Genomic DNA, 13,073 nt, shown 5'->3' on the forward strand with positions numbered 1-13,073 from the left:
TTGGAGATGAGTGAAGGGGAGAATAATGAATCCATTGAAGATAGTTTTAAATGTTGGCAAAGAATGATTGAGCCTATAATTGCAAAATCGCTCCTGTCCCTCACCAAGGGACCAGGGCGAAATATAGATTGTCAAGACTTCCCTTCCAAGTTTGGTCGGATCCAAGCCAGGGCACATGATGGAGATGATATTAGGAACGCTTCGAAGAGGAACAAAGTTGCAAAGACCACGAGAACTTGATGGAAATGGCCAAAGCACTCATGTCCCTCACCAAGGGATCAGAGCGAAATATCCAAGTGTCCCTAATTTTAAGAAGCCACTTTCGTTTCATACATTCAAGATGGAGTAAGCAATAACATTTTACGCCTTGAAGACAATTTGATATCAATATGATTGAGGATTTGCGCCATGGACTAAAGTTCGCTCCTGTCCTTCACTGGAGGACCAGGGCGATTTCTGTTAAACTAGCCATTTCCTTCCAAAACCATATCAAGGCGAAGTCATGCAAGGTCCGAAATGTCTTTAGGAAGATGATGAACAAGGAGTTAACGTCAAAAGTCGACAATTTTGAGCTCAAATACAAAAATCGCTCCTGTCCCTCTCCCAAGGACCAAGGCGAAAATCACTTGAATATCGAATTTGCCTTGCAAAGAACAAGTTAAGTATGTGTGGAATGAATGGATGAAGTTATCACTTGCCCTGTGACGTAAATTGGCGATTAAAGAGACAAGGATCAAGGATAAAAGATAAGTTCGCTCCTGTCCCTCACCAAGGAACCAGGGCGAAAGCATTTTAAGGCGCACTCCTTCCACAAAGGGAATGAATTAAGTTCAAGGTTCTCAAAAAAAATGATATTTTGGACGTCCAAGATAGGACTTTGAACGTGAAAAACAAGAAATGCAAGGCCAAATGAAAAGGGCACTCCTGTCCCTCTCTCAGGGACCAAAGCGAGGTTCTCAACAAGGTGGTATTTTTATCATGATTAGGCGCCAATATTTTCGAATTGCATTAAGTGCTAATTTCGATAAACTTGAAATATTTAATTAAATTGGCATTTAAAAAATAGCGCATAAGGCATTTAATAATTAATTTAGCCTTTTAAAAAATCAAAATCATTAATTGCAAAGGCATTTAAATTAATTAATTATTAAATTAAATAAAAAGAGAGTGCTTGGGTTCTATTTTTTTATATTTTTTACAAAAGTCGGCCTCCTTTTTTATTTAAAATTTTGTTATTATTTGCCTTATTTCCAAGTCGGCCTATAGGGATTGCAATGCATGAGCACCTATAAAGGGGAGGTATGATATGGCATTTTAAACCATCATTCAATCATTGTTACATGCAATTTTGGAGAAGAATAGAGGGAGAGAATTTTGATCCAAGGAGAGGAGCGAAATTTCCATCCAAGGAAGAGTGCGAACTTTGTTTATGGTTAGAAGTGGAGCGAATTTGCCCTCAAGACGTTGAAGACCCCAAGGGTGGTGAAGTTAATAAGGAAGGCGTATTTGCTAGAAGAAGCTCACGTTGAAGACTCAAATCTTCCTTTTGCCTAGGCGAACTTCCTTACTTTTGCATTCTTTTGTTAGAGTTAGCTCTCAAAGTGAGGTATGGCGAAGTTCCCTTGTCTAAATTTTGAATTTTAAATCGTCCTAGTCTCAATCTCAATTTTGAATTTTGAAATTTTGAATTTCCAGTAGCTCAATCGTATTTAGGAAATGATAACTCAAAGACTTATCATGAAGTTTCCTAAATTTAAACCTTAATCTAATCTATATTTCTACATTGCAAAATCTATTACTTATTATGAAATGTTGTGTAGGTGTCACAATGGCAACCCCGAAGGCAGGAGCATCCACCAGTCGTCCAGCTCTCATGAAGGAAGATCAAAAGAATGAAGAATTGGAGACCAAGATCGTGTCGAAGTGGAGCAACATTGGAGATACCAACTTGGGAAACTTCAATACGAAGAAGTTTCGAGAGGTCCCTTACATTGGCAAACCATCACCTGTCGCCAGGAGAATAATTGAAAGTGGCATCATTAAGGCGGTCGGCTTCCCTCCAGAAATCCAGTGCCATGAGTTGATGATCGAGTGTGCCCGCCATTATGACCCACAGTCAAGATCAATCATGTCCAAGGAAGGAAATACTTTGGCTTACCTTTCAGAGGAGGCTATAAGTGAGGCTTTCCATCTTCCAGAGCACAGAGATATGATTTACAAAAGCCTAGAAGGAGCCAGGTCCATGTACGAAGATAATCCAGACACTTGCCTAAGCATCATCAATAAGAATTGGTTACTCAAGAGTCGTCCTCGCCTGAGCAAGATTCCAAACGCACCACATAGGATCGACTTCCAGGAGGAGTACAGAGATTTGATAACACTACTCAACCGAGTCACAGGAGCTCCTCAAGCCTTCTATTTTGAGAAGTGGATGTTCTACTTCATCCAAGTGATAGTTCAGGGAAAAGGAACAATTCATTGGGCTAGAATGATTAGCCATTGCTTGGACGTACAGTTAAGGAGACTGAAGGCTACCAAATCCTTCCACATGAGTTCATACATCATATATGCCTTGATCAGGAGCTTTGAATATGCAGGATTACCTCACAGAGGAGTGATTGGAAGAGGGCCCGGCGAGGTCAAAGTTTGTGATTCCTATGTTCACTTGCATCATCCGCCAGGAAGTGAGTACAAGTTAGTCAATGATACCTTCATGATGAACATCACTAGGACATTGCAGGGCGGGATTCACAATCGGCTATCTCAAGATGCACAAGAGCTTGTAAAGAGGTACGGTGCTTGGTTCATCCAATTTCAGAAATTTACATATAATAGAGTTCATGGTTGTCCTTCACCTCCATACATGTTGCCGAGATATCCGACAAACAGAATAGTGTTACTTGAGGTAACTAGACAGTTGGTAGCTTATGCGAAGGCATTCAGACACAGACATGGAAATGGAGTTCCTGTGCCTATCATATTAGGGAATTCAGTTGAGGTATGTCCTAATGCTCTAGCCATGGATGATGCAGAGAAGGAGTTAGCTTTATATTCATCTTCATTCTTTGCCTTGAGAGAGAGCTTTGATCCTTATGGGTATATAGAGGAGACAGTCGGTAGGAAATACAAGCATGAGTTTCAGATAGAGGACTTTGTGATGAATCTCTCAAATGATCTTGAAGTAAAAAGAAAGATGCATTCCAGATTGCCTTTAGACTTCATCAGGAAATGCAAGATTTACAGAGTGGCCGACCAAGCTTAGGACAGTGGCAGGCATCTCCAATCATCTTATGACCGAGAAAGCAAAGCAGTGAGGCTAGATTGGAACGAACCCGAGATTGTGGATCTAGATGCTTTGATGGCTCCAGTTTTGTCTTGTACTCGCAGATGGGTTGATGTGCAACATTAGAAGTTGAGAGAGCAGGGCATATCTATGACTTTTACTTTGGAGGAAAGACCAGCTGAAGGAGGAGCAAGTGTAAGCGAAGGTAATCCTAATCCTAGAAGCACAAGTGAAGGCAACCTTCGAAGCACGAGTGAGGGTAATCCTCATCCTAGAGGCTCGAAGAGGAAAGAGAGACCTGAGAAAAAAGAATCCTCCAAGAAAAAGCAAGAGGCCAACCGAGATCGTTCATCCGGCACATCTTCTCGACAAGAGAAGAGGACACTTGAAATGGAGGAGTCTATGGAATCAATGGTACAAAATGATAAACAGGAAGAAGGACAGGCACCTCAACGATCATCAAGTCTATCTCTCCAAGTCAATGAGCTACATGAAGACAAGAACGATGACGAAGTGACATCTCCCCTCAGAGAAGAAGAAACACTGCCTAAGGAGATACAAGTTAGAGAAACAAGATCTGCCATTCTGGATTGGTTGAAGGAAAGACTAACAAGGGTGATTGTGATCGAGGACGAAGATAATGTAATTGATTTAGAAAGCCTTGTTGGAAATTCTCAGGAAGTGACAGAAAAGAGGAAGGCTACTAAGATGTCCAAGATGATCAGAGATGAGACAGGATCCAGGAAATTGCAGATAGCTACACCAGCAGTGGACAAGTATGAAGGTGAAATCCTCGCAGAGGAATATGATGTAGAGACATTTGAGCTTGGTCCACTCACAGCCGAACAGACACTGGATGAGGCCACCGATTCGTTTGAAGCACTAAAAGACAAGCTTAGGGAAGAAATGGAGAAAAATAGAAAGCTTGAGAGAGAGGTCGGTGCATGGAGAGGCTACTTTAGCCATCTCAATCAGCCTTTGGGACGTCAAGATCCAGCAATATCTCCTGTGCAGGCACTTCCCCTTGAATCAGTTGGTGAGGTAGAGAGAGTCAAGAGTTTGGTCCAGCTTATGAGCTCTTGGATTGACAAATCTCATACAGTTGCTATTGAATTTGCAACAAGGATGATGCAGACCATTCACAGAGCTATCCAGGTTCTTGAGATCATCCACAACTTAATGATAACGGTAGCCGCCTTTGCTCATACTAAAGATGTTATCATTCCTGTCTTGCAAGTAATCAGACAAACATCAAGGAAGGTCCTGGCGCAAGAAAAGATAATGGATGGAGGACCTCATAGTTTACTTCAGTGGTCAACCTTACTCCAGATGAAGGAAGTTCTCTTCGAGGACATCAGTACTAAATGCAATCATGTTGAGGAGGTCATCCACCCAATCCAGGATAGAGTGTTTGAGGTATTATGTACTATTCTTGGTAGGAGGATCGAAGTTGAGACAGATGTGGATTTACAAGAATTGGAAGAAAGAGTCAAGGTCATCTTTTGCAAAGATGCGAATGTTATCACAGATGAGCAATGGGACCAAATGTTTGCTACTATGCTCCTGATTGAGAAGACCAAAGAACTTGAACCTGAATGGGACACTTCTCTTCTCAAGGCTTTCGATCAGGTCATCCACTTGGAAGAACGAATGAGGAATCTTCTCGAGATTCCAATTGCTGAGATCGAGGGAATCGTGTCCAGATTCATTGCATATGCTAAAAAGGAGCATTGGAAAGGGAATAAGATTCTAGAAGAAAGGTTGTTATAAGGGGACTATTTGTAATAAACCCTAATTAGGGTTTAGGTGTTATAATCTTGGCCATTGATCTTCTTTTGATCTGGACCGTTCATTGTAATTGAGGATGCTATATATACCCTCATTCCTTTTCATTTTGTCATTAGATATTAGCATTAGACATCAGTGATTAGAGATTAGAAGTTAAAAAAGAGAGAGCAAGTTACTTTGTAGCAAGATTGAGCTTTGAAGAAGGAATTTCAAACAATTGTTGTTTATGATGGCTTTGAGATCAATAAAATATTGAAATTATGGTGTTTTATTGCAATTCTTGTGGTTATCTTCATGGTTGTTTACTTTCTTGAATCATTCTTAGTCAAAGTAGTATTTAAGTTTGAAGGACAGAGTGTTGGGCTTGATCTTTGGTGAGATTCACTTTCCAAACCACTAGCTTCTTGCTGATTGTAGGAATGCCTTGCGTGGTCAACTGGAGAAACTTGAATCACCTAAACCTTCAATCGTCATTGAACTTTGGATATGTGCCTTTGTGGTAGTGTCTATGATCCTTGATGAATTGAAGGATCATTTGTTACCTTAGAAGATCGCATCAATTTCAGTTGAGTTGTTATTTTATGGCAATATTGAAGTTGGTAGAATCTTACCAAGTCCTGTCCACATTAAGTCATTCTTAGGATTAGATTAGAATTTATCTCTTGCAAGCCCTACTCTTTTGATCTTTTTTGAGAATTTGTTAGTTTAGGAAATTCTATTTCGGATACGTAAGGCCCCTTGATGACACAGCAATCACAACGACCATTGGTGCTTATCCACACGTAGAGACCCTACATAAAAGAACATTGGAGTCACCCTGATTGATCCTTTTTTGCAACATCTTCAACAATCAGAGACTTTATTCAAGAGAGGATAAGGTACCCTTGGGTATTTTATTCTATGTATGATTGTGTACAAAATACACGTCAACACCTGTATGGGTAGATGCCTATCCCATATTGGATAGATGAAATCTTATGTCCCATATGGACAAATGTCTAACTCGTATGGTTAGATGCTCATCTCGGATGGATGAATGCCTAATCCAAATGGATGGATGCCCAGAGTATGCGATTGAATCAAACACAATGATTAAATTAAACACACAAAAAAAAAAAGAATGGTCAACTTTGTTGAGTTAATTAAGGTGGGTTATTACAAGTTCCGCAAGATATAGTAATTGCTAGGAAACTGTCTATGGGGGTAGTAAGGATGCACAAAAGGGCAAATTCTACATCTTAGGACTTATTTGCAATGAGGTACTGGTACAATTAGTATCTCTGATATTCAAGAACAACAAGCAGTATTAGCTAGAAAATTGATGGTTTCAGAAATTACCGATGATGCTCAAAGGGAAATCATTTTGAGGTAGAAGTCTAAAGATTTTAATTGAGAAAATAAAATGATTACATTTAAGAACACTTGAATAAAACTTATGATATGTTCAATGCATTGTGATTGGGGACATCTTACTTGAACTGGAAAATCCATTAATGGACGCCGAGAAAGCCAATTGATATTGTCCCAATCAACATTGGGAGGAAACATTTTGTAATCCTTTTGCATGAAGAAACCCTGCTCAACAACATAGGCATTATTGAGTCAAAGAACTTGCACATATCTTCAAGTTTCATATAGATACCAGAACAAAGTTTTAATTTCTTTAACAGTTTGAATACAACTCGAGATAAATGTAACAAAAATTTATCTTGGTAACACCAAAAACATCTTCCTATTTAGATTATGTACAATGTCGATCACTAAGAAGCTATGAAAAACATCATGCTTGAAACCAATTATGAAATGAATGCACATAATTAGACATTGCAAAGTTTAATTAATTGAAATAACTACTTGATGAACTACGTGGAATAAAACCATAACTAAATTATTTAATATTCAAAACTTGAAATATAACTTACATAATAATGATAATTATTACTTTAGGAAATGAGCAAGTTCTTAAGCACATTCCCTGAAAATCATAGGAACAAGGGACTACATTTAAAACTTAGTGTTAACATATGCTAATATAGAAATAAAAATGCAAATAACCTAATCAAATGGGATGAGATTAAGTGGTAGATCACTGGAGTTTTCACAATGGACCTATCAAATTAAATCTCCAAGAACCATGTAAACTTTTGAAATTAGATGAAATACTGCATCCAACTCTAAGAGTGGCATACTGTATTCACCAACCAAGGAGACAAGGAGAAAGTTCTGAGTGATTTTGATTGTAGGGATATTCCTGGTTTGTGGTATCTAAGCTGAAGGTTGTTTGCAAGTGGAATTTACCAATAAAAGTTTAAAGGAAAAGAATTAAAAACAGTTACCCCTAGAATCTAAATAGACAGGTTGGACTAGTACAGAACTAATATCAACAGTTATTTTTTCTTTCTACATAGTTATATGTGTAGAACAGACTGGTGTATAGTTATAAATTAGTGTTTCTAGAATTTAATATTTGGTCTAAGACTTTTTTTACAAACTTTGCTACTTCATTGATCTTTGATGTTGAAGTGCTGATGCAACACACAATGAATTGTTTCTCTTTGTTTTGGTTTGTAGAGTCTTATAAGAACAGTAAGATAGGATTGTACATTATTCCTCTTAAGAGCTCTCTAATGTCCACATTGTTTTCTTTTTCCCAAATTGAAGGTATTTATACAGAAGCAAATTTAAACTATGATGGTATCCGGATCATCCACCAATAACCATACAGCACAAAACTGATAGAAGGCACTCCAAATATCTCCATTTATTGGATTGAGTTAGGAAATATACATTGATAAAAATAAATCAAACTGAACCAAAACTAGATTTCTGTCAACTGCCCACTAACAACTAACTACTTTTTAACTAAACAACAAATAACAATTCATTATGGAGGGGAATCAACAATGTTCATTATTCTTTCATTGTCCTTCAATGAACATAGAGAAACTACAAAGCAAAAAAGAAAAGAAAAAGTTCATGATTTTGTCATCTCTCCTCCATAATGAACATTGGGAAGAACAAAAAGAAAATTTGGAAGTGTATGAAATAGATCACAAGAAAGATGCTTCATAAATATATCAACGATCTGTTTCATTTAGGGCAGTATACAAACTCATCCAATCCTTGGTGAGCGAACTCTTTGATGCAGTGATGCTGAATTTCAATATGCTTACTCCTACTATGAAACATTGTGTGATGCATAAAAATGGAACCAAGTAGCTAAGACCTAATCCCACTCTTATGTACACATTGGAATAGGAAAGAGCCTAGGGAGATATTTCACTTTGACCACTTCTTGTAAGAGAGAGAGAGGGTCAAGGAATACCTCTTAGGGTTTCTATTCCTTTGTTGTAATGAAGAGGAAATGTGCAAAATGCAATGCAATGATCAACTATGCTAGGAGATGAACAAAGATGCAAATATAAACTGAAAATTTAGAAACTTGCAGATCTGAAACTGAGATACTAAATACAAATCAGGAAGGGGGATTCAAATGTGCACCTGTCACTGAAAATTGAAGCTGACTGGGCAAGACCAAGGCGCTGGGCGCCTTGGTCCCTATAAGAGCAAAGAGTTGAAATTGCTAGATCTAGAATTTTGAAGACCTAAAATGCAAAAAAACTCAGAGGACCAGGGTGCCTTGCCCTAGTCCATGAAGACTGAGGTCAAATTCTGAGACTAGATCTATATTTGTGTGTTCTATCGATCCCAAAAATTGTGCATGCATCAGATTCCTGCACCTGCAAATTGAAAAATGGTGTCTAGGTGGCTATATAGGGTTTTGCCTTAGTCAAACCCCTTGTTTTGGTGATTTCCACCTCCACAAATAGTCAATAATGTGCTGAAAATGTGTGTGCAAGAATTTTGTGTGTATGCAAGATCCTAAATGAGAGTAATAAAGAATCTAGAGTTCTACCCTACGCTTTGGAGAGCAAACCCTAAATTCTTGTAAATGTAAATGTAAATGTTTCAAATCACAAATGAACTAGAGATCTAAAGCATGAATGTGAATTCGAAAATGAAGCTCATGCAAACACATGACAATAACATGAAACCATACCAAACCCTAAGGGAGAGGTACAAGCCAATCATCAGTTGGTGATCTCCTATTATTCTTCAATGTCTTCAAAGCTCCTAATGGATATTGAAAATGATTGATGAAGGCTTGAAAAATGCTTGATTTACTGATTGTAGACTCCACATAACCTGCGCTTTCACTTCATAAGAGGCTCCTTCAATTGCTAGAGAATCGGATCCTTCAAATGAGGAAAGGAAAGACTATATGTATGAAACCCTAACTTTGTTTTGAGTCATAGGCTGACCTAGAAATAATATTTTTTGCGAATCTCTTGGATTTGAATATTAAAATACCACCAAAACATGCTCTCCAAATTCCGGGAGAAAAAGTCAGGACCAAGTAGGTGCCTACTTGGTCTGAACACACAATCTGACCAACTTTTTGCAAAATTTTTGGGGAAGCAAGATATTGTGATTTTAGAGAAAATTCCAAGAGTATATGGGAATTTGAGATTTCTAGATATGTGAAATCAGGCCTTGAAGGTCAAAATAAGACATAATTAGGGTATTTGATGAAATGATTTATTGGGAGAATAAAATAAAAAGGGGTACACTTAGGGTAAAGGGCCCAATTTTATGATGTGTAGAGAGATGAAAGAAGACTTTAGATTTAATTTAATTAATTAATTAAATGCTTAAAGGGAATTTGAAATGCAAAATGCAAACACACTAAGGCGGGTGCTAACCTAAGCATGGAATTGTACCACCCAATTAAGGGTGTACAATTTACAATGCTACACATTGGATTCTTACTCATCTAAATAGTACTTTGATTATCATAGTACAACGTTATGGGACCATTGTGGATTTGTTGCATATTCTCTAACAGTCTCCCCAACCGATTGCCTAGAAAGTGGTAGAAGTGGTTGCTTTGTAATCAGCCTCTACGATAGAAAGGGATACAGTAGGTGGTTGTTGGATTTTCTGCATATTCTCTAACAATCTCCTCAACCAATTATCTAAGAGTAGGCATGAGTTTGTCATAGTCCTTGAAGTTAGTGTAAGAGTGATTTTGGATTTAACTATGTACTTTTGCATTGACATTTTTTATCACACTCATTTGGTATTTTGAGTAATCTTTCACAATGGTTGTAATTTGGCTATTTGAGTAGATGGTAGTAGGCATGAGTTTTTCATAGTCCTTGAAGTTAGTGTAAGAGTGATTTTGGATTCAACTATGTATTTTTGTATTGACATTTTGGATCACACTCATTTGGTATTTTGAGTAATCTTTCACAATGGTTGTGTTGTGACCTATTCACACATTGCCCCATTGCAAATGGGGACCTCTGCTTTTTTTCCTTCTAGGGTTTGTTTTCTTGGTCTTTTATGGTTTTGTCTGTTAGCCTCTGTAGGATGAGTGTCACCAAGGGGATCACTGGATAGCACGCTTTGCCTAAGTTAGGGAGTGGTTGAGCAACTTCGGCTAAGATATGGAAGGAATGAATCAAGGATCTAGCCTAGGACAAAGTCAAGCCAGTTTGAGGGTGAATTGAGCCTAGAAAGGAGAATTTTGCTCCTGACCCTTCCAAAGGGTCCAGAGCGAAATTCATATTTCCTCTATTTTGCTTCTTACCTTGACCAAGTTAGGAGCTTCTCAGGCATGGTTTGGTAGGTTTTGGTACATATTTGCCTTGAAGAGGAATTTTTGGACCTCAAGATGATGAAAGCTAGCCTCAAATGAGGATTTCGCTCCTGACCCTTCCAAAGGATCCAGAGCGAAATCTTCCCTTTTGCCTTCCTTTGGCCTTAAGGCCTAGTTCGACCTTGCCTAGACCCAGTTGGATGGAGGAATATCTTGATAGTGAAAGAGGGAAGTTGATTTGATCAAAGAATGAAGTGAACCTAAGTGAGAAGCTAGCCAAGATTAGGAATTTCGCTTCTGACCCTTCCAAAGGGTCCAAGGCGAAAATCCTTATGCACCTCAATTTATCACTTGTCAAGACCAATTTCATAATTCCTTAGGCATGTTTGGGGGTGTCTTGACATGTCCTAACCTTAGGATGTGAGTAAAGTTGGATGAGGTGAAGATTTTAGCCAAAGAACAAGATTTTTGCTCTTGACCCTTCCAAAGGGTCTAGAGCAAAATTCTTGAAAGCACACATTTTTCCTTTAGCAAGAGTCAAGACCAAGGTGGAGATGCATGAGGAAGGATCTATGTTTGCCTCCCAAAGAGGATGAGAGTTGGAAAAATCAAGAATCAAGGTCAAAACATGATTTTCGCTCCTAACCCTTCCAAAGGGTCCAGAGCGAAAATCCTTATAACTCTTGTTTTCCTCCTTATTTTGGCTAGGCGTTGGCTTGATGGAGGATGAATGGGTATATTTTTTGCCTTCAGAGGAAGTGGGAAGCTTTGAAAAATCAAGATTTTAGCTCAAAAGGAGAATTTCACTCCTGACCCTTCCAAAGGGTCCAGAGCGAAATTCCCTATAAACTTCATTTGTTCCCTTGTTTTAGCTTGAAACCTTGCTCCTTTGATGGAAAACGATCTATATTTGCCTCCAGGAGAAAGTTGAAGTTTGAAAAATGAACAATCAAGCCCAAATTGTGATTTTCGCTCCTGACCCTTCCAAAGGGTCCAGAGCGAAAATCAACCTAAGACTCATTTCTTGCCTTATTTGACCAAATTTTGATTTGTAAGGCATCTTGAAGGGAAGAGTGGACATGTTTGGACGTTGAAAATAATTGAAAGCTTTGAAAAATGAAGGATTCTAGCCAAGAAGGTGAATTTCGCTCCTAACCCTTCCAAAGGGTCCAGAGCGAAATTCCTTGCAAGCCTATTCTTTTGACCTTGTTTTGGCTTAAGACCTTATCCCTTGGGTGAAGAATGATGTTTAGTTGCCTCTTGAGATGATTTTGAGTTGGAAAAATGAAGAATCAAGCCCAAATCATGATTTTCGCTCCTGACCCTTCCAAAGGGTCCAGAGAAAAAATCCTCCTAGACCTCATTTCCTTCCCTATTTGACCAAATTGTGATGTCCAAAGCCTGTTGAAAGGGGAAATGGACATGATCTTGCCTTTGAGATTGATTTATAGAATTGAGGAATGAGGATTTTAGCCAAGAAAGGAAATTTCGCTCCTGACCCTTCCAAAGGGTCCAGGGCGAAATTCCTTACAAGCCTTCCTTTTTGACCTTTCTTAGGCTTAAAACCCTATTCCTAGGGCGAAGAGAGATGAGATTTTACCTTGCAATGAAGTTTCAAGTTGAAAGAATGATGATTTTTGGTCAAGAATGAGATTTTCGCTCCTGACCCTTCCAAAGGGTCCAGAGCGAATTTTCTAAAAACCTCTCTTTGCTATTAACTTTGTGCTAGATCAAGTGTAGGCTAAGGTAAAATCAAGAAGGAGATGTCCCTAAGAGTGACTTCAAGTTGCTAGAAATCATTGAAGTTGAAGAAATGAGCTCAAAATGAGAATTTTGCTCCTGACCCTTCCAAAGGGTCCAAAGCGAATTTTCTCAAAACCACCTTTTTTCCCAATTTTGTGCCAAGCCTAGAGTGCTGACTAAGGTGCACTTTGATGGGAGAGGTCCTTAGAAATAACTTTGACTTCTTAATGATTATCAAATGTGAAGGAATTGAGCCTAAAAAGTGATTTTCGCTCCTAACCCTTCCAAAGGGTCCAAAGCGAAAATCTTAAAAACCATCTTTTCTTCCAAAATTTAAGCAAAGTCAAACCTAGACAAGGGTGAGAGAAGTCATTTGGATTGCCTTAGAGTGGACTCTTGATCACCAAGAATGCAAATTTTGAACCAAATCAAGAATTTTGCTCCTGACCCTTCCAAAGGGTCCAGAGCGAAATTCCTAGGATCGCCCTTTTTCCCTTGCAAATCAAGTCAAGTTTTTGGTTTTTATGGCCTAGATTGGAGTGAGGCGATGTGTCCTTGGTCTTGGAGGTGGATTGGAGTTGAAAGAATGAGGAAATA

At 38.5% G+C, this 13,073-nt stretch overlaps 1 protein-coding gene across 5 annotated transcripts in view; it reads right to left on the bottom strand.

The window, feature by feature from the left end:
• Positions 1 to 13,073, bottom strand: part of LOC131038371 (sulfite oxidase) — a 158,921-nt gene that overhangs the window by 44,931 nt on the left and 100,917 nt on the right. For all 5 annotated transcript variants that reach the window (XM_057970786.2, XM_057970785.2, XM_057970788.2 and 2 more), the window contains one exon: positions 6,545 to 6,646. In XM_057970786.2, coding sequence (XP_057826769.2) covers positions 6,545 to 6,646 — 102 coding nt within the window. The remainder of the gene's footprint in view (positions 1 to 6,544; positions 6,647 to 13,073) is intronic.

The sequence above is a fragment of the Cryptomeria japonica genome, chromosome 3 (assembly GCF_030272615.1).
Source record: "Cryptomeria japonica chromosome 3, Sugi_1.0, whole genome shotgun sequence".
In the NCBI taxonomy this organism is placed as follows: Eukaryota; Viridiplantae; Streptophyta; class Pinopsida; order Cupressales; family Cupressaceae; genus Cryptomeria; species Cryptomeria japonica.